The sequence below is a fragment of the Rhamphochromis longiceps genome, linkage group LG20 (genome assembly GCF_057381845.1).
Source record: "Rhamphochromis longiceps isolate RC_006_pf linkage group LG20, R_longiceps_female_GT1.1, whole genome shotgun sequence".
In the NCBI taxonomy this organism is placed as follows: domain Eukaryota; kingdom Metazoa; phylum Chordata; class Actinopteri; order Cichliformes; family Cichlidae; genus Rhamphochromis; species Rhamphochromis longiceps.
This window is the reverse complement of record NC_140576.1, coordinates 1406243-1425790: the sequence shown is the minus strand read 5'-3', so window position 1 is coordinate 1425790 and position 19548 is coordinate 1406243. Positions and strand designations below refer to the sequence as shown.

The window sequence follows — 19548 nt, the reverse complement described above, 5'->3', positions numbered from 1 at the left end:
GCAGAAGAGCATCTTTGAATGTGAGATGCTAGTGAAACCCTGAAGCAGATGGCTACCGCAGCAGAAGACCACACTGGTGGCCACTCCCATCAGCTACATACAGGAACGTGAGGCAACAACTTGCACATACATTCCACGATTGGAGTATAGAAGATTAAATATATGATGTCTAGTCTGATAAGTCTCTAAGATTCAGATGGTAGAGTCCGAATTTGGCATACTCAGCATGAATCCTTCTGCCTAGTATGAACTGTTCAGGCTGCTGGTGGTGTAATGGAGTGGGGGATATTTTCTTGTTATACTTTGAGCCTCTTAATACCAATTAAGCATCTTTTAAAACCACGGCCTACCTGAGTATTGTAACTGACCATGCTTTAGGACCACAGTGCAGCCACTTCCTGATGCTATCATGTCAACAAGGACCAAAATATCTGACGAATGTTTCCAGCACATTGTTGAATCTATAAGAGGAAGACTGACGATTGTTCTTAAGGCCAAAGGGGGTGCAACTCAATACTAGCACGGTTTACCTAATAAAATGTCCAGTGAGTGCATATATTGAAATGTTCAAATTCACTCTAGATTCTCTTCCTGGTTGCACTTAAAAAATGGTCTGAGTGTGTGTATTATAATTACACACACACACAAACGCAGACATACTTAGAAATATACTAGAGATTTAATGCTTAACCCTACTTGCCCCGTCTTAAAAAAGCAAAACTTTTGCTGCCAGAAGACTTTGTGGGAAGCTGTCTTTAGTGAAGCACTGATGTATCAAATTAAGCCATCAAAGTCACAAGGATAAAGTGCTGGATTATTTGACAGTGCATCTAATCACAGCATTGCACACAGTGTCATGTGGATCACTCAGACACACATTTCCAGCAGTCTGAGAAAAGCAGGAGAAAGAGTGACTGCTTGAGCTTGAAACTCCGATGAAGAAAAAGGACGGATTCTCTGCAGGAGGCCTTCCTTCCACCTACTTATAGAATCAGACATACTAAGACAAGCAACTAAGAGCTGTGCAGCATTTTGATTGATGCTAATGTAGGCCTGCGCAGCAGCGTACAGCTGCAGTGATGCAGCAGTAGGTAAACAGAGACAGATGTGATCATCCATCCTCCTTTTCCCCTATTACTCCCTACAAATTCCTCCCCCTCCTCATTGTCTGTTTCTGTATGTCTTCCTCACACACTCCATCTCTTGGGAGGTCCAGACAGAAAATGAGCATCAGAATTTCTTTCTGTCTGCTGTAGGTCCTGCTAGGATTTCCAGGAGCACAGGTGTGGGCTGACTCGATGTCTATCTGTATGAAAATTTGATTTTCCCTTGGGGATATGCCGGGGTCACACCAACACTTCTGCAGGCTGTATAAGAACATACAGGGGCTCAGCTGCTGATGGTGATGTGTGTGTGTTTGTGTGTGTGTGTGTATTCGTATCTTTGTGGGGACTTAAAAAGGGGAAGTTTACTATACTTATGAGGACCAAAATCCTGGTCCCTACAAGTTTGAAGGCATTTTTCCACAGTCAAAATGTGGTTTAGTGTCAGGGTTACAATAAGGTTATGGTTAGATTTAGAGTAAGGTTTAGGCATTCATTTTTCAGGGTTAGGTTTATTGGGCGGGGCTAGGGAAAGCAGGCTGTGTGTGTGTGTGTGTGTGTGTGTGTGTGTGTGTGTGTGTGTGTGTGTGTGTGTGTGTGTGTGTGTGTGTGTGTGTGTGTGTGTAAAAGAAGGAAATACAAATAAGGTGACTGAAACCAACAGCTGTAAGTTATGGGAAAATAATCTAGTTTAGTTTGATTTCTTTCAGTTATGTTATTATAGGATAGTTTGCAGTACAAACGTCTTACATGTGTTGGATACATTGTATTTGTCATGTGTTCAGACTTACAGGCTTCAAAGTTTGTTCTGTATCATCCTGTCACATAAAAAACTTTACAATACACCGTCTGTTGGCTCCTTTCACTGTACGTCTAACTCCATGTGATGTCTGTGTCTAAAGGAATGAGTTTGGTCTAAGAAGTGTTTTTATTTTTACTGTTTGAGGCACGTGCAAACGCAAAAACATGAAGCCATGTTTATATTGCTGCTCATTAGTTTGACAGTTAGCGCTTCATTAGCATCAGAATCAGCTTCATTGTACATATTTGTAAAGCTTCACCTTAGTTTAATATTTCATAGTATTTGCAAACAGCACTTTAATAGCTAAAAACATAATTACATATCTTATTGTGTGACAAAATAGTTGAACAATCAATCACTTTTGATTTGAATTTAAATCATAAATCAGTCTGCCATCACTATCAGTCACTGTGTCTTTAGTTCTGCAGACCCGGGCCTCGGGGCTGACATCATGATTTAGCTTTCATACTTAAACCAGCTGAAATAAATAAAACCCTTTTCCCTGAGGTTTTGAAGGACATCATCGTGTTTGTACACTGACGCAAACACAGCACAGAAGCCTACAGAGAAACTGGGGTTTTGCTACAGATCAGTGTAGTTATTGTGTGGGTTACTGCATGGACCGACTACGGTCTCTCCTTCACTCTGCTAGGGTGGTGCTGACATCTACTGGGTACTGTCTGCAACTGCAGGAGCACAGCGTCTCATTCATTACAGTCCCGTATTATCATTAATTATAGCTGCGAGGTGAATTATGCAGGCTTATTAATAGCATCTTTTACACTTATCAGAAACATCAGCCATATCAGGTTTATCTCCTGAAGGACAGAAGAACAAGGATAGCGTTGCAGCCAGCATTATGCTACATGTTAACAGTGTAATTTAATAACATTACACTGATTTCGCTCAGCTTTCCCATGGCGGCCTGTGGCTGACCTGAGTTACTCTATATCTTATGAGAAAAGCGTGTATATCCTCTCTCACAGACATGCACACTCACCCTCGTGATGAACACCCTCTGACTCATCACAAAATCAATACATGAGTTGGTAACACAGGCCTCTCTGTCTGTGAAGGGCATCAGCAGTGCCTGTGTGTCACACAGGCTGGAAACTACAGTACATTGAATTAATCACCTCCACTATGACAGCAGCCAGAACAACAGCAGTAAAGTCCTGCCGTGGAGCAGAGAAGCTAGTGACACCCAGTGGTACAACAAATTCCTGGGAAGGCAGTTTTCTTAAAAGAAAGTCATCATAAGATAAACGTGGCAATATTTTTAGCTCAAAAAGAACATACGAGTCAATTTCAAGGCTCTGCTGTGTCGCACGAAAGTCTTACCTGTCAGTGCGCCGTTGGGCTAAGCAGACGGAGCCGGCCAGAAGCAGGTCACACTTCTCTGACGTCCCAGGAACAATGGGCTGTTTTTTCCTGGATCACAGTTGCATCCTCACCACTGCTCTCCCATTGGTTCACAGCTCCTCACCATTCACCAAGACAGGAAGCTTGAACAAACAGGAATGACACATTCAGCCAATCAGGGGCCTCTCTTTCGAGGTGACTCATTTTCAAAGTGACTTTCTTTGATTCTAACCTTTCGCCAAAAGGAAAAAAAAAGTCATTTGGCACATAGATTCAAAGAACACAGTCACGTATCTGCGACCTCAGAGGGCATTACACTAACCTAGATTCATTTTCTGGAGGCTTACTCTAAACAGCAAGCTCTCGTTGTAAAGTATCGTGTTTGACACTCTGGGGAACAGCTTTCGTCCCCATTATAAAACAAAAGAAACACACCATCATTATGTGACGGCGTAAACAGGGTTAAGCTCACACACTGTGAGTACTACCTGGACCACACGCACATACACACAAGAACTGAAGAGTGTTTATGTTATCATGACTCATTTGACCAAAATGGAAATGTATTTGGCATGAAGTTACCTAAAATGACACATAATGTGTCACCATCAGAAATCCCACAACACAGCACAAAGTCATCTCCGAACCTCGAGTCTCCAAATTGCACTGGGACAGTAAAGTAAATGAGCCTCGCTGGGACCTGGTGTGATAAAATGGGTTGTGTGAGTATTTAATGTACTGAGGATAGCTGCTGTACTCCTTTAAATAAAAAAAGATCTTTGTCTAACACGTCCTCTGCACATGCTCTTATTATAGAAGCCAGGGTACAAACACACGCACCCACAAAGTAAACAGGAGAAAATATAACCCGACTACTGGCAATATAAATATCACCATGGGAGCAGCAGTTTGCCTCCATTCTTCTCAATATCAACCAAATGTACCACACGCTACAATATGTATACCACACATGCTTTACTGAGTCATACATCCAAGCTGCTGACTCAGGTCAACTGCCAATCATTTCATCCTGTAGATACTGCTGCTCTCTTTCTTTTCGTCTTCACTGGCCCATCTTTTCTCTCTTATTTTTCTAACTGTCACAGCACCATGAACATAGTCCTCGTATTAGAGTTTAGTAACTCTGCGCTTTTAGAATCAACATGAAATATATTCAACAAGAGACACAGATTCATCAGGAAACAAGACAAAAATGTACTTAGAATTAGAGAAGGATCTGAAATATTAACTAGCTAAAGTAAACACGAGCCTTCACTCACCTGACTCAGTCTCCAGTTGGAGTCGGATCTGTATGCTGCAGAGCGTGGCTGGCTCAATCCCTGCCTCAGCTCCTTTCTACTTTTTCTGGCTGGCCTCTGAGCTGCAAGCATGTGTGTGTGTGTGTGTGTGTGTTTGTGTGTCCGTCATTCTACTCCCCTATCACGTCATGCCGCTCTGCTGCTGCCGCAGTACGCCTGCAGCCGTATCCCCATCTCCTTCTTTTTTCCTCCCCTCATCCCGGTCTCTCTCCCCCTGTCTGTCTATGATGCTCTCTCTCAATAATGGACCTGTTGGCTTCGTTCCCTCCCTCCCTCTCCCTGAGTGAAATATAAGCCCAGCTAGCAAAGACCCGGCTGGTCCATTAGCCGGATGAGTGCGGTTTGTGTGTCTGTGCGAGCGCAATCACGGCTGCCTCTATAGTGTGAGTAATACATGGTAATTAAGCAGATGTAGCCACAAATGTGAGAAGCCTAAACCCATCATCTGGCTTTCTAGACCTAATTGGTGGTCATGGAAATCAGGATGACAGGAAAAAAAAAAAGTGCCACCTTAATGACAGATTTTCTGACGACAAATGAGAATGTGCACGTCACTATAAACACACATAATCACACAAACGGGCACACACATAGACACACATCCGCCCTCTGTATCTGTTTATATATCAGTGTGCATGCCTGAATGAACCGGCATCGTGAAGGAGGGCAGCTCATCCATCACTCCTCTAATTTGTCCCACGCTTCTAATGAAAAGAGGGGAGGCGAGACAGAGTGAGAGATAAGTGATGCAAACGAAGGCGAGGAAAGAAGAGCAGGAGGTGGTGTGATGGAGAAAGAAGCATGTGCAGAGTAAACCCTTTCCTCGCATCTTTTCCCAGGTGACACACTCGGAGTAACATTACAAAAACATCCCAGATACCTGACCTTGAGCTTGTCTTCCAAACTTTTCAATACTCATAAACTATGAGGACTATAAAGATCTCATCAGACATTAGGAGGTCTACTTGAATTAAACAATCACATCAACAGAGAGACAAATGCGGTTAAATCACTGCTGTTTTATGTCATTTTACTGCTGGGCAACATCTCTCTGGTCATCTTTACAATTTATTCACAAACTCTTATGAATTTATCAAAAAAAGCACTTCTTATTGTGATAATTCTACGTTTGTTACCTTTTGTAATCATCGGCCACATTTGTGCCTCTCTCTGCATCTCTGCTCATATTTCTGCTGTGCTGGCCAAGAGTTCGAGCCACTATTATAAGAGCCAGTGCTGCATATTTAATGAAGACTGTGACATGCAACAAATTCAGAATCCCATCCTTCCCTTTTACAAAGTAGCTTATGGATCAGCTTCAGTTATTGGTTACGTCTTAAGAGTTTCTAACTATGGGTGAGACTTTGGGGTCTGTTAGGTTGTTTATAGTCTTGTTTTGGCAGGAAAATACAACCTGAGCCTTCTATGGCTGATCACATATTGATCAAGAATTGGCTCTGCATGCTGAGAGATGCATAAACAATGAAAACCAAGCACAATAACTGGATGTTTGCTATTAGAACACATGCATACTGCACACATCCCCCCTCCCTCCTACTACAGGCACATACTACAGCATTCCCTTCATGCTTTCGACCACAATCACTTTACTGCTGACCTCCAAATACTCACTTTAATGCCACGGTTGCTCCTTTGCTTTCCAGCTACAGAGAGAAAAGATTAAAGTGTGCGAAACTTCTCCAACAAAGTCAGCCAAAAGCAGAAAAAAACAAACACATGATCTGTTGCTTTGTCTCATCGTGAAACGGGAAGTGACTTGTGACTGAGGATTATGGGTAGGAGTGTGCAGCCATCTGCATTGATGCATGTGTGCGTGCATATGTGTGTGTGTGTGTGTGTGTGTGTGTGATGGGTGTTTGGGTGGGGGTTAATGTCACGGCTAATCTTCTGACGTTCCCCAAGGCATGTATCCCCCCCCCAGAGACAGACCCTGACAGACGCTGTTATGACAATGAGACACTTGTGTCACTGTCACCCTGAGGGGCATACGGTGGGGTGGAAGGGGGGCCCCGCTCTAACATGTTGACCCCGTGCTGTCTGGAACACGGAGCCTCAGATGGGCAGCTTGACCGAGACAAATGAAATTAAGAAAAACAAAAGAAGGAAGGAAGCACAAACAAAAAACAGAGCTATTGCAGCTGAGGGGAAGTTCATAGTTCTCTGTGAAAGTGTACACAGCATCTAATTAGAACAGTGCTTCAGCATCTGAGCTTGTTCCTACTGGATTTATGACTCTGCTTTGTCTGAATGTATGATTGCCACTAGATGGTGGCAGAGTATCATCTTCATATTACAGTATGTTAGTTTGAGACCAGCAAGTTCAAGCAAAGTCTAACCGGTGGAAAAGCTGTAAATCACAACGCCAGAAGGTTTAGTGAAGGTACAGAATCAAGGCAGACCTGCTAATATTATGTTTTATTGTTAAATATGGTAATAAATATGACATGCATTACCTATATTTTATTATTATTTATTTAATGTCTCAAGAAAAAATAAGAAGCTCTGAAATACTTAAATAAAAAAGGAGGTGCTGTAAAAATGAAAGCTAAATCATTACACTGATCACTGCAGTTACACAGTCTGCATATAAAAACTGGGCTTTCCCTCTGGGTCTACAAAATGAAACCAAGAATGAAGTGCCTAAAACCTTTCTAATATCCAACCACTTTTTTGGTTTTACACTAAATCTGTACGAGAAAGTTTCTACTGATCACTCGATCTGTGATCTCACTGAACAAATTCGGCACGTTATAGCTTTTGTCTCTATGTTATTCTTCCCCTTACAATATAAGGAACCTTGAAGTGACTGAGGCTGCACAACACAACAAACAAGAAGGCTGTTCTTTCACTACATGACAGACAACGATCAGTGGATGTTGCAACATTACTGCAACCTTCAAAGTCTTAGGTTAGATACAACAACATCATGCACACACTTTCCAGAAGTCACAGCTCTGCAGATCGCTGAATACTGTTGGGTTCATCTTGAAGGCGTTAGCTGTTTGTGTCAGGGTAAACTTAGCATAAGGGACAACACAGACAGCAGTTGTCCTTATTTGTATTACATGTTAATGACCAAACGATGAAGCAAATAATAAATGACATATAGAAAACTGCAGAATGCTGCTCATGTGGTGATGCGAGGCTGCCTTGAAGTCAGTGGCACTATGAAAACGTGAGCACTGACTCGGCACACAACAAGACAATAATGAATCTGTCACTTGATGTCCTGAACTGCAATTAGTCTCATTTATTCTATGCATGCTGCACGAGCTAATCCCATTTCACTTCAGCTTGATGGAAAAGGGGAACTGAAAGAATCTGACTGCATTCATCAACACTGCCTGTCATTGAATCTGCCAGCACCAAATGCCACCAACAGAAAACGGCTCATTAAAGGGCTCCTCTTGCACACTTTAATGTCAAGTGGCTTCCACTGAGCTTTGCTTCTTTCTGCAAATTAGTACACTCTCACTTTAGGCCATGTATAATCTCAGCACATAATTAAGAGGGAATGCCCACATTATTATTATTATTATTATTATTATTATTAATCTGCTCAGGTGAAAGCTGAGGAAGAGGTAATGTAATTGGAGCAGTTTGTTTGTCTCTCTGTGAAAAACGGGCAAAAAAGAAGCCATTAAAATAGCATGAAGATCTACGTCAGTCACTTCTAAACTCCAAGCGATGCTGTGACTGTCTTAAAGGGCAGCTTTTCACACCTGCAGCCCTCAAAAATCCCTCTACACATATGAATAAGAAAAATACTATTAGGTTTGTCAGCCGTGGTACTCTAAAACACTTGGTTGTACTACTTAACTTTTATTAAATGAACTCAAACACTTTATTGCAACAATGACAACATCACAGGCACCGTGCCACCCGGGCATTGAAGGGTATCATATAAACAAGCCGATTAGTTTTGAAAAAGCCTTGAAAACTTTCTCCTTTTCTTCTTATTCCCAGAAAATGACAGCACAAGTTACCCAGTAAATTTCCAAAAAGCATCTAACATTAAAATCAGGAATGCATCCTGCTGATATTACCCATCTTAACCACATGATGGCAGTAGCGTGAAGTCAGGTTAAAGCTGGATGCTTCATATACACATTTTCACATCTGTTTCTGTCGTTTCTCATCCATTAAGCATATCAGGGTGACCTTTTGCTGCTCGTGCCTAAAGGTCATTAAATGCTCTGGTAATAAAATAGAATCACTCTGAAATTACATCACGCTGAGAGCTGAACTCAAACTGATTAGCTGTTAAAGGTTAACCTGTGAGCAGGTAGTAGAACAGAGTAAGAAGTCTACTGATTGTGAAGCTTGTTAAGATGAGATGTCACAAAAACACGAAGACACAAATATTTTAGAAATCTGTCAAAAACGAAGCTAAAACGTACATTTTTATTTATGACGCAAATGACAAAACGAATTCATGGTTTTATGCTCAAATCTGAGCATAAATCTGAGCCAGCTAACTGCATTTCTCAGCAAAGTCAGAAATTTGACAAGCATAACATTCAACCAATAAAACTAAATCTTTTCTGTTCAGAAATACACGTAAATAACTGTAACTTAACATCTCAATAATAATAATACTGTTAATTTAGGGCAGCTGTGGGGTAAACCTGACATTGGGTGCTGGTCTAATAAAAATGCTAAGCACCGTATTAAAACATTAACAATAATCGAATAAGCGAATTCTCTGTGCATTTATTTCAAAGGTCACTTTTACACATTCTTATTACAACTTAAAGAAATCTAGGAAAGCCCTGTGTTCTGTCTGCATTTCAAGAAAAAATATCCTCCCTGATCACAGTTTGGAACACTAATGTTTATGCATGATGAAAGTCTTTCAGCAATGTGAAGTTCACGTAGTTTAGTATCACGGTTCAGTGTTTGTTGGCGGCTGTCTGACAAATTGAAGGGCAGCCCTTGTGCAAGAGAGTTGCAAAACACGGAGTGCAATCAACAAGAAAATCTCTCGGCTGTGCGAGCCAGCACACAGCTTTTGAAGCCCGGCTCACTCCTGTTCAACCCCACCTCTCGCTCTCACTGCGTCTGCTCTCACTTGGAGAGTAAGCTCCCCTGATCCTCCACACAGACTAAGTTTACAGGCTGAAGCAGCAACAGCAGAAGCTCCTCCCTTTCGACACATCTGGAACAGTGTTAAAGCGGAGAGGAGCGCACCGACACTCTCCTGAAGGATAGCAACACAGTAAAAGTTGTTCAAATCAGGTTTTTAAGAGGACTGACCTTTTTATTTTTCTTGCATACTTAAAGTTAACTGTGGACAGCTGGTTTCCTGAACATACCACACAGCTCCATTTACGCTACTCTGACCTGTGAAAGATCTTCCTGCCCATCATCCCTCACTGACAGCTTCTACTTGCTGCAAGTAAGTAAAGATTTTTTATTTTGAGTTCTGATGGATTCTGTTTGCTTCTGTCTAATTTCTTATTTTGTTGATGCATGATGGGAAAGACACTTGCAACACTTATGATACCACAATACCACAGGGTGCCTTTATGTTTCCGTTACAGCAAAGTGTTTCAGAGTGAGCAGCTAAACATTAACGCAAGAGAGGAATAGTAATGCACAATAAAGAAAATACAGCACAGCAAGTTCCTACTAACTTTCACCAACATTACGCTCTGCCTGAATCACACAGATATCACATGCTGTCACATTAAATTTGTTAGTGGACTTCCTGATTTGTAGGAGTTTCCAGTCCTTACTGCTCCTTCCCTAAAGCATTCTCATATCTGCGTGTCCTTGCAGGTCTAAACATGCAAAGCCACCACAATCAGCATGAGCTCGAATTCGTCCTGATGGAAATAATTTAGCAGATACACAGAATATTTATGTAACGTATATGTAAGGAAAACTAATGTCTCCAGTAACCTTTTCATCCATCAAGTGACAATTCTCCCACTTCTCTATGAATTTCCCCTCCTGTGGTCAAACTGACTGTCAACTCAGTCCCATTCTATCAGTGAACAAGCATCAACAACAGCACCACACAAAGTTAAGCAATTACTGATAGCCTTGATTATCCACGAGCATTTTCCTCACCTTCTCATCTACATACTCGGTCCTGAAGCTGGGAGCCGGGCTCATTGCTAACAACAAAAGCTTTTAACCACTGATGCTGATGGTCACCCTTCCAAAATGACATGGAAGACTGAGACATTTATTTGAGATTTCAAGTCATAGTTTCCAAAGTCGGCAGCTGGAAAACTCTAAAATGTTTCCATCACTGCTTGGTCCAAAAACATTCCCGGCATTTCTGCTTTAAGTGGGATTGAGGAATGTTCCAAGACTGTAAAACTACGCAAACTGCCATCCTTTATGAGCGGATACTGAAAATGCCAGCTAGTCTCCATCTTCCTCATATAAACATTTACGATGCAAACCTTTCACTTTCTTCTGAGCTATGCATCCAAAACTCTCATTCACCACTGCTTCCCTAAACTTTACAGTTTAGACTTCCGTGGCTGTGCCTGTGGTCTCTTTGTGAGTTGTAACTGTGACTTTTTCAATTTCTATACAAGACAATATGACTGAGCTTCAACTTAAAGCTGCAAAGCAAAGCCAAATATCAGTGATTACCAAGCAACACAGCCCTGTTTTTATAATTATTTTCATTGATAGTAGCACTTTTAAATTCTACATGAAAGATGTAGGGTGCAGAATAATTTAACACACAAGAATCCATGTGACTGTACACGATATGTATAAATAACTCGTATAATTTATAAACTGGAATAAGAGTTTTCTAAAGGCTCAGCTACATCCAAGAAAACTGCATTAGTTCCCTTAACAGAAACTGCGTTTACAGTGACAAAAAAGGCAGCGTATGATTCTGTATCATAGTGAAATGAGCTCATATTCACAGTAAGTATAAGTACTAAGTTATTTTTAACATTTTTAAATAGAGTCAGAGGCCATGTGGTACCGCCTGTTATTTCTGAGTGAGTCATACTGTATATTGTGCCCAGAAGTCTTAGGTAATCTAAGTTAGAAAAAACAAGCTAACCTTGATGGAGTTGTCAATTTTTTTTTGACATATTTTGAGCCGTATAAAACACAACTGCAGGTATTAGGTGCTGTGTGGTTACGGGCTGAAGCTGTAGATGATAAATGTGAGACATGACCATGAAAAAGGGAGTGGAGGGTTTACACGGTCAGGAATGTGGAAGTAGATATGCAAGAATGGACAGGGAGGGTTGTGCTAATAGCACATTGGACAGAAACAGACTGGATGGCAGGGTTTTCACATGCCATCGACTTTAACATTCCTCAGAAAGTCATGCTTACGCATAACTTCCACAATGACTGCTTCTATTTTTTTAAGAAAGAGACCTTTCGTTTTTGGCCCTTTTACAGAAAAGAACTCTTCTAGAATTTTCCACTGCAGTTCTGGCTTGATTTTCCGTTACAGAAACCACAAAGAACTGGCAGGAACATAATTACTAGCCTAGCCTTACAAAGCCAGATGTACAGGCAACCAAATAAGGCTGTTTAAATAGGTTTCCTAAAACAATAACGGTTTGTGTTTCCATGATGGTTCTATTTAACAGTCCACTGATTCATCTGTTTTTCTATTCAGGGCCCTTTCCACTCATTAATTAAAGCACCTTTAAGGTCCTTTTGGTGCATTTCCAGCTGTTTCTACCGTCTGTTTTACCAAAAGCTTCATTTCATATCAAAATATGTGTGTTTTTCTGTCTGTGTAACATGGATCACTAAAGGATGCCTTTGGGAGGAGGAAACAAGTGTGGCCGCTGTTCAAAGACGGTTTACTTTGCAGAAGAGGTTCTCTGTGACGGGCGGAGCTTCCATAGATCCTGCTTCCTGTGCAGTGAGTTAACCGATTGCTGTTTCCTGTGATTGTGGAGCCCAGTGAACTTTTGGCACGTATTACAGGCACATGTAATATTAACCTAATGTGTATGAGCCGTCTGTATGTGCAGACAAAGAGAAAATGCTGTATAAGTCTGGCTGAGCTATATTTGAACTACATCTTGGTCTATTAATTTTTTTGTGTGTGTGTCTCCTAGAAACTGAGCCTTAAGCTGATCAGTTCCCCTTTCGCTCTAACTTCCTGTCAGAGTCTATTCAGATGAGCTGCAGAGAGAAAAAATATCAACACATTTCAGGATTAGCCAGCTTCATATAAAAGTCTTGTATCTTTATAAAATCCAGTTATTTACATTGATGTGTTAGCACTACAAAACCTTTTTATCTTCCAAGGAGTCGCACGAGCAAAAAGTCTACTAACCTAGAGGAGTCCTGTGTCTTTATAAAATGTGATTAAAACAGTCTGCAACTAGGCCGATGAAAAAACCAAAAGGACGCCGGTGTATTTCTGGCCTCTATCGACTTCTAGATTGGTTTCCTGCTTTTTGTAAACTTCTGGGACCATTCCTGTTATCGCTGCGTCACTCCCTGGAAGTCCACTTCAAAAACTAGGAAGAAATAGCAGCACATTTCAGGTTGTTTATGCTGAATGTTCTCCTTAATATGCATCAGGATGGTAGAACTACCAGCGATGAATTTAAGGTGGAGAACCCAGTAAACCCCGGGCGCCATCTTGGTTCAGGTTGCGCTCCTAGTGGTGCTCCTGTTTTTGGCTTTTTCTGGCTTGGACACTGATGGCTCTCACACTGAAGACCACTGTTTAGTGTCTATTTGAGCTTTCTTTTAGTTGTTCTTCTTCTTTTGGCTTTTCTCTTTAGGTGTTGCCATAGCCAATCATCTGCCTCCACCTCTCCTGAACTCTTGCAAACCCTATCCTAGTCAAAAGTACTATAGTTACTGGCCTTGCACCGATAGCAGTTGTTAACCCAGAAAATAGAATTCTTGACAATCTGCATCTTTTATCTGCCAACGATTTTATACCAAATACCCATCCTGACGCATGCATCCCCATCTGTCCGAGCTTGGGCTCAGAACTAAGAGTACACTGACTTGTGGCTGGGTTTGTCTTCACCAGTTATGATCCCCAACATGTAGTTTAGGTCAGCTTGGGTCAACAAGTTGATGTTTGTTGAGCTGTCTGGTAAAACTGCAAATATGCATCTGCGAGTAATGGAAACAGGATTTCCTGGAAGTGATACAATCTAGCAGGATTGCTAAAATGCTCACAGCAATTCAAAAAGGAAACATCAGACAAAACATTTTGACCACTCCACATACAAGTATTCATCTCTTGTGTACTGTAAATCCTTCATAATGATAAATTGGATATCTTGAAAGAAATGTGGGTTCATGGGGTTTGGAGGAGTTATTTGTGTTCTCGCATCACAATCAAACATTCCTGTGATGGAATTTAGATGAGAACATGTTCCTTCAAACAAAATGTTCCTTATAAGGCAAACAGTTGGGAGCCTTTATAAACACATGAACGTGCTCAACGAAAAGTGCAAAGGTATGCAAAACAATAATAACGTGTCTCTTTGTACAGTGGTGTGTGGGAAGAATTTGGACAGCACAACTGTTGCTGTTCATATGGATGAAGTCTACTGCAAGGCATGCTATGGTAAGAAATATGGGCCAAAAGGCTATGGTTATGGCCAAGGAGCAGGAACCCTCAGCATGGACAAAGGAGAGTCCCTGGGAATTAAACCTGAAGAGTGAGTAACACACAGGCAAGCATACTTTTTGATGGTTTTAAGGCTCCTTATCCACATTTTGTTGCCTTCTTTACCCATCAGACCCGGTCCCCATCGTCCTACCACCAACCCAAACCCCTCCAAGCTAGCTCAGAAGTTTGGAGGATCAGACAAATGCCCTCGCTGTGGCAAGTCTGTCTACGCTGCTGAGAAAGTGATGGGAGCTGGGAGTGTAAGCAAAACACAAGCATATATGCGCGCATGCAAGAAAAACACAACTGCTTTAAAACGAGGCTTGTATATGTTTACAGGCATGGCATAAGTCTGGATGTTTTACATGCGCCACTTGTGGGAAGAGCCTTGAATCAACCACACTAGCTGATAAGGAAGGGGAAATCTACTGCAAAGGTAAAACTCTCTCTTTCAAAGACTTCTATAGAACCAGACAACAGCACTTACTGCCACCTGCTGGCCTTTAAAAAGAATGCAGGTGTAACATACCTCCACATTGGGTCCAAACTTCAAACATTTCCCATGGGTCAATGACTGTCACAATTAAGATGTGTTTCCATGGGTGCAAAGCTAGGAAAGCTAACCCATTCAGGCCCAGGAAGGATCTGAAACAGATAATATAGGTGATAGGAACACTAAATATATATAACTTGGGCTGAAAGAAAAAAAAGTCTTTATAAATGAGGCTTGTGGTTAAAAACGAACTCCTTTTTTATAAGAATGGCCAAATGAGTTGTAATAAACCCTAGAATACAACAGAGGGTGCAGTTACTCAGAAAAATAGAAGTTTTATGATTTCAGTTGAACTCTAAACCTGGGATTCAAAGTTCATGCCTGCAACAAGTTAAACAATGACTCCGAAAGGTTCTCTTCATCAAAATCTGTAAGCCTATTATAAATTAATTACACAAACTATGCACTGTATAGCTATCAAGCTATGTGCTAAATGAAAAAATAACTTTATCTATTACTTTCTGACTCATTTCAATAAATACCAGTAAACACTCACCAGCCACTTTATTAGGTACACGTTGCTAGTAATGGCTTGAACCAATTTTGCCTTGAAAACTGCCTGAATTCTTCACATCACCAATTAGACGAGGTGCTGGAAAGAGATTTTGGTCCACGCTGACATGACAGCATCACGCAATCGCTGCAGGTTTGTCCGCTGCACATCCATGACACAGATCTCCGGTTTTACCACATCCCTAAAGTGCTCTATTTTTGTAGGGTCTTTAACTATAGTACGAAGGGCTTTGAGGTAACTGTTTTTGTGATAATGTGCTACAAAAACAAAATGAACTGAACTTAATTATTAGATTGGGATGTGGTGAATGTAAAGACCCTTTGAGTGAATTCACTGTCATGTCCAGGAAACCACTTTGAGATGATCTGGTGAATTACTCTGCTGAAAGAAGCCATCTGAAGACAAGCAGTAGCACTTGGGTAGGCTGTTTGTGTTTAATCAGTGCTCAAGCTGTACTAATGGGCCCAAAGTGATTCAAGAAACTACCTCTTACACAACTACACCATCAGCAGTCTAAACTGTTGATAAAAGGCAGGATGTACACCAAATTCTGACCCTGCCATGCCATCCAAACGTTGTAGCAGAAATTAAGGATAGACAACATGTTTTCAATTTTCTATCATCCAATTTTGAATGTTTGCACATAGTAGCCTCAGTGTCACAGTCTCGCTGAGGCAGACTGTATGTGTTGTGAAGAGTGGACCCAAAATGCAGACATGAACGAACTTGGAACAAAACTTGAATATTAACAAAAGGCGAGCCGTTTAATAAGGCTGACAAAAAGACACAACAATGAGCAAAGACAAACTAAACATTAACCTAAACAGGTGAACTAAAATACAACATGAAAAACCCTGATAGTAACAGACCTGGAAACACGGTGAAACAACAGATGACCTGACAAAGACTGAGTGAGAGAACACGGACTAAATACACACAGGAGGCTAATGAGGGAAGTGGGAACACAGGGGGAAACAGCTGACACACAGGAACATAACAACATCACAGGGGAAACATAAAGCTGAATACACTGAACACAGGAACACGGGACCTCTTCAAAATAAAACAGGAAACATAATGAAACGCAGACGTGACAACGTGAACTTGACAACAAAGGACATGAAACATATAAAGGACAAGAGAGACTTAACACAGGGGTTGAAAACACAAGGGGAAACTAATAAACAAGTGAACTTAGAAAACCCAATGAACTTAAACATGAATCATAAACATCAAAATAAAGTAAAACTCAAAACGTTGGGTCAAAAAGACCCAGGATCCCGACACTCAGTGCCGTTATTAGCTGACAGAGGAGACAGAGGTCAGTCAGAGAAAGATGTCCTTGGTTGTAACAAGTAGTTATTTGAGTTATTATTGCCTGGCTATCCGCTTGAAACAGTCTGGCCATTCTCCTCGGACATCTGGCATCAAGAAGGCATTTTCTTCCAGATACATGCCACCCACTAGATATTTTCTCTTTTTCAGAGCATCCTCTGTAAACCCTGGAGATCGCTGTGTGAAAATCCCAGTAGATCAGCAGTTTCTGAAATTCCCCATAGTAATTCTACAGGTCATCTTGATCACATCTGCATGCTTAAATGCACAGACTTGCTGCCATGTGATTGGCTTATTGGACATTTGCATTAACGACCAGTTAAACATGTGTACCTAATAAAGTGGCCGGCAAGTGTATAATCCAACAATGTTGTTAACACAACATCACAGGCTCATATTCGTTTTTATTATTTTGTCACAATACCTTGTAGGTGTGTACTGTAAATTGAACCCACTGGTGATGAATAGCGGAGCTTATCAATGCTCCCAGGGTCCAACACCTTTCAGCTCAATATTCTGTTATATGGGCACATTAACCCCTTTATTGTGTCTGGGACAACCCAGCCCCATGTATAGGCACATACAGAGAAACACGTTTTTCAGGTACTCAGTATGGGCTATGTAGCTGAGGAATATGAGACCCAGCAAACAAAGTTCAGAATTAAACTGCTGAATTAAAGTGTTTACTCATTCCTGCAATCTAACAGCCGCAAAGGTGTAAATCTAACGCTGGTATCATGTTTCAGGGCCGAAACACGCCACAGAATCTGAACTTGAGCGGTAACACTGAGCATTTAGAGGCGCACAAATGAAATAGTCTGTATATAGAAGAACCAGCATGGGAGCTGTGGTGCAATATATTCTTTAGTTTGCTCATATGTAAAATTTATTTGTTAAGGCCGTTGCTAAGTGGTGCACACCAGCTTGAGCTAATGCTAACTCAATCTGTGAGTCTGTAGATCCAGAAGACAGCATGGCCTAAAAAACACATTTGAGGGGGAAGTCAAAAGTCCTTCTACCAACAATCCTGAAGAAACTTTGGTCCCTGTGAGGAATTCAATCGAGGAATATCATGTTTGCCAGATGGAAATCAAACACTCAAATCAAAGCTGATCCAAGCAGGCCACCGTGAGCTATATGGGAGGATGGCAAAGTGTGGAGTCTTATGGCATTACCTTTGTTCTCAACAGCTTGTTACGGCAAAAACTTTGGTCCCAAAGGATTTGGCTATGGACTGGGAGCCGGGGCGCTGGCGCACACTCAGTAGGAACCGCGTATCTTCAGCAGCACAGCTCCAGATTACTGCACTGCCTGGCTCTTCCTGCAGGGGGCAGACGACCTATATCCACAGACGCGCTTGATAGAAAGCTGCTTTTATAAACTGTACAGTCGAAAGGATGACACCTTCATAATCCCATAGAAACAGGTGAATACTATTGCAGTGCTGCCACATATGCACATTTAGTGAACATGAATATCTATGTAAAACTGCATGGGTGATTTGCACTCAAAAATATCGTCCTCTCATTAAGAATTATTTTTTCTCTCAACACTTGCAACCCCTGGTGTTGTCATAAAAAATGATCGCCTGCCAAAAACGATTTCCGGGATTTGGCCCGAAATTATTGTTCGTACTTAAATGGTTGTAAATCACTTGTTGGTCTGTGAAACGTGTGTCAAACATCTCTCTTGGTTGATATCGAGCCACTTGAAGTCAGAAGATATATTTCTGTCATGAGGTAGAAGCTGCAATCAGAGACTTTTATACATCCTTTAATAACGAATGTAAAACTGTCACTGCAGCAGAGGTTGCACCAAATAACACAACAGTTATACAAAGATGTTTTAGGTGGATTGATTATATTATAGAATATAGAGTGTGTACAATAATGTCAAAAAGAAACCTGCTAAACAGATGAATTTTTTATTTTATATATAACACCTTCGTAAATGGTGCTGACTGCAGACTATTTATCAATATAAACAGAGATATTAAAAAGAACAGCACACAAACACACACAAAAAGACATACAATCAACGGAAATCACTTTTTGTCAGACGATCACCTTTTAACATCACAAGATAACCTATACAGCCATCTAAAATTTCACAATTGCGGTATGCTTTCTGAATAGCATGATGATAAATAAACTACAGAGAGAATGTATTTGGTGTCATTGTTTTTATTGGCACAAAGTGAAGTGAAACTGCCTCCTCGGCCTCCTTGTCTCGGTTTGTGTCTGAGGCGAGTATCATAGGTGGTGGTTTCTGTTTTAAGAAACGACACGTGCAGGATACATCGTATCCATTCCTCTCACACCACGCGACACACTGGGACCAGGTAAGTCCAGTATCTTGTAAAATTAGGGGAATCACAGATACACTCCACCCACAAAGCTTATCTATCACGTAAGAATGTCAGAAAGAATTTACCAACAAATTCCACCACATTAGTTCGACAGAGAAGTGAAAGCGGAGCTCTAAAGTTATGAAAATATAATCTGTTAATCAAATGAAATATACATTTTTATTTCACTAGTTGTAAATATTTCATCCTTAATGTGAAATCTGTAGATGAGGCAAATTGGACATCTTTGCGTGTAGCCCTACCTTGTAACGACATTGTTTCCAGAAGGTGATGATCACTAACCGGCTGATTAGTCATTCAGCAGTTTGAACTCTTTATCCAACTTTATCCGCCATGCCACCCACTCACATTCCAGCTCTCAGAGAGGCGAGATTACATAGTTTCTAATAAGGAGTTTCAAGGCTTATAAATGAGCGCTTATTGCACTTTAAGCATATTAGCATTTTAGTTTACTCATTTATACAGAAAGGTGTGTTAGCAGGTTTTTCTACAGGTGCACTGCGACCTCAAAGGGAGATGGTCAGGCCTGAACCCATCTACTCTGTGTTTACCTTTGTTGTGGAATTCAGTTTTTAAAAAACG

The 19548-nt window shown here is 41.1% G+C and overlaps 2 protein-coding genes across 5 annotated transcripts in view; one reads left to right on the top strand and one right to left on the bottom strand.

Moving 5' to 3' along the window:
* The window catches only part of nav1a (neuron navigator 1a), an 83402-nt gene extending 77075 nt beyond the window's left edge, over positions 1-6327 (bottom strand). For all 4 annotated transcript variants that reach the window (XM_085393876.1, XM_085393877.1, XM_085393878.1 and 1 more), the window contains exons 1-2: positions 6219-6327; positions 3247-3410 (exon numbers count right to left, since the gene is read on the bottom strand). The gene's annotated coding sequence lies outside the window, so the exon portion shown is untranslated. The remainder of the gene's footprint in view (positions 1-3246; positions 3411-6218) is intronic.
* A 3351-nt stretch (positions 6328-9678) lies between these two features.
* Positions 9679-18755, top strand: csrp1a (cysteine and glycine-rich protein 1a). The gene is made up of 6 exons (XM_085394444.1): positions 9679-10005; positions 12362-12471; positions 14077-14245; positions 14327-14456; positions 14536-14632; positions 17789-18755. The coding sequence occupies exons 2-6, from the start codon at positions 12363-12365 to the stop codon at positions 17863-17865; spliced, it is 582 nt and encodes a 193-aa protein (XP_085250570.1). The 5' UTR covers positions 9679-10005; position 12362; the 3' UTR covers positions 17866-18755.
* Positions 18756-19548: the final 793 nt, after the last annotated feature.

What these genes read in the sequence shown, in the direction of transcription:
- csrp1a (XM_085394444.1), top strand. Translation starts at nt 12,363, where the DNA reads ATGCCTTTGGGAGGAGGAAACAAGTGTGGCCGCTGTTCAAAGACGGTT. An exon ending in AAGTGATGGGAGCTGGGAGT is followed by an intron (nt 14,457 to 14,535) that starts GTAAGCAAAACA and finishes ATATGTTTACAG; the next exon opens with GCATGGCATAAGTCTGGATG. An exon ending in AGGGGAAATCTACTGCAAAG is followed by an intron (nt 14,633 to 17,788) that starts GTAAAACTCTCT and finishes TGTTCTCAACAG; the next exon opens with CTTGTTACGGCAAAAACTTT.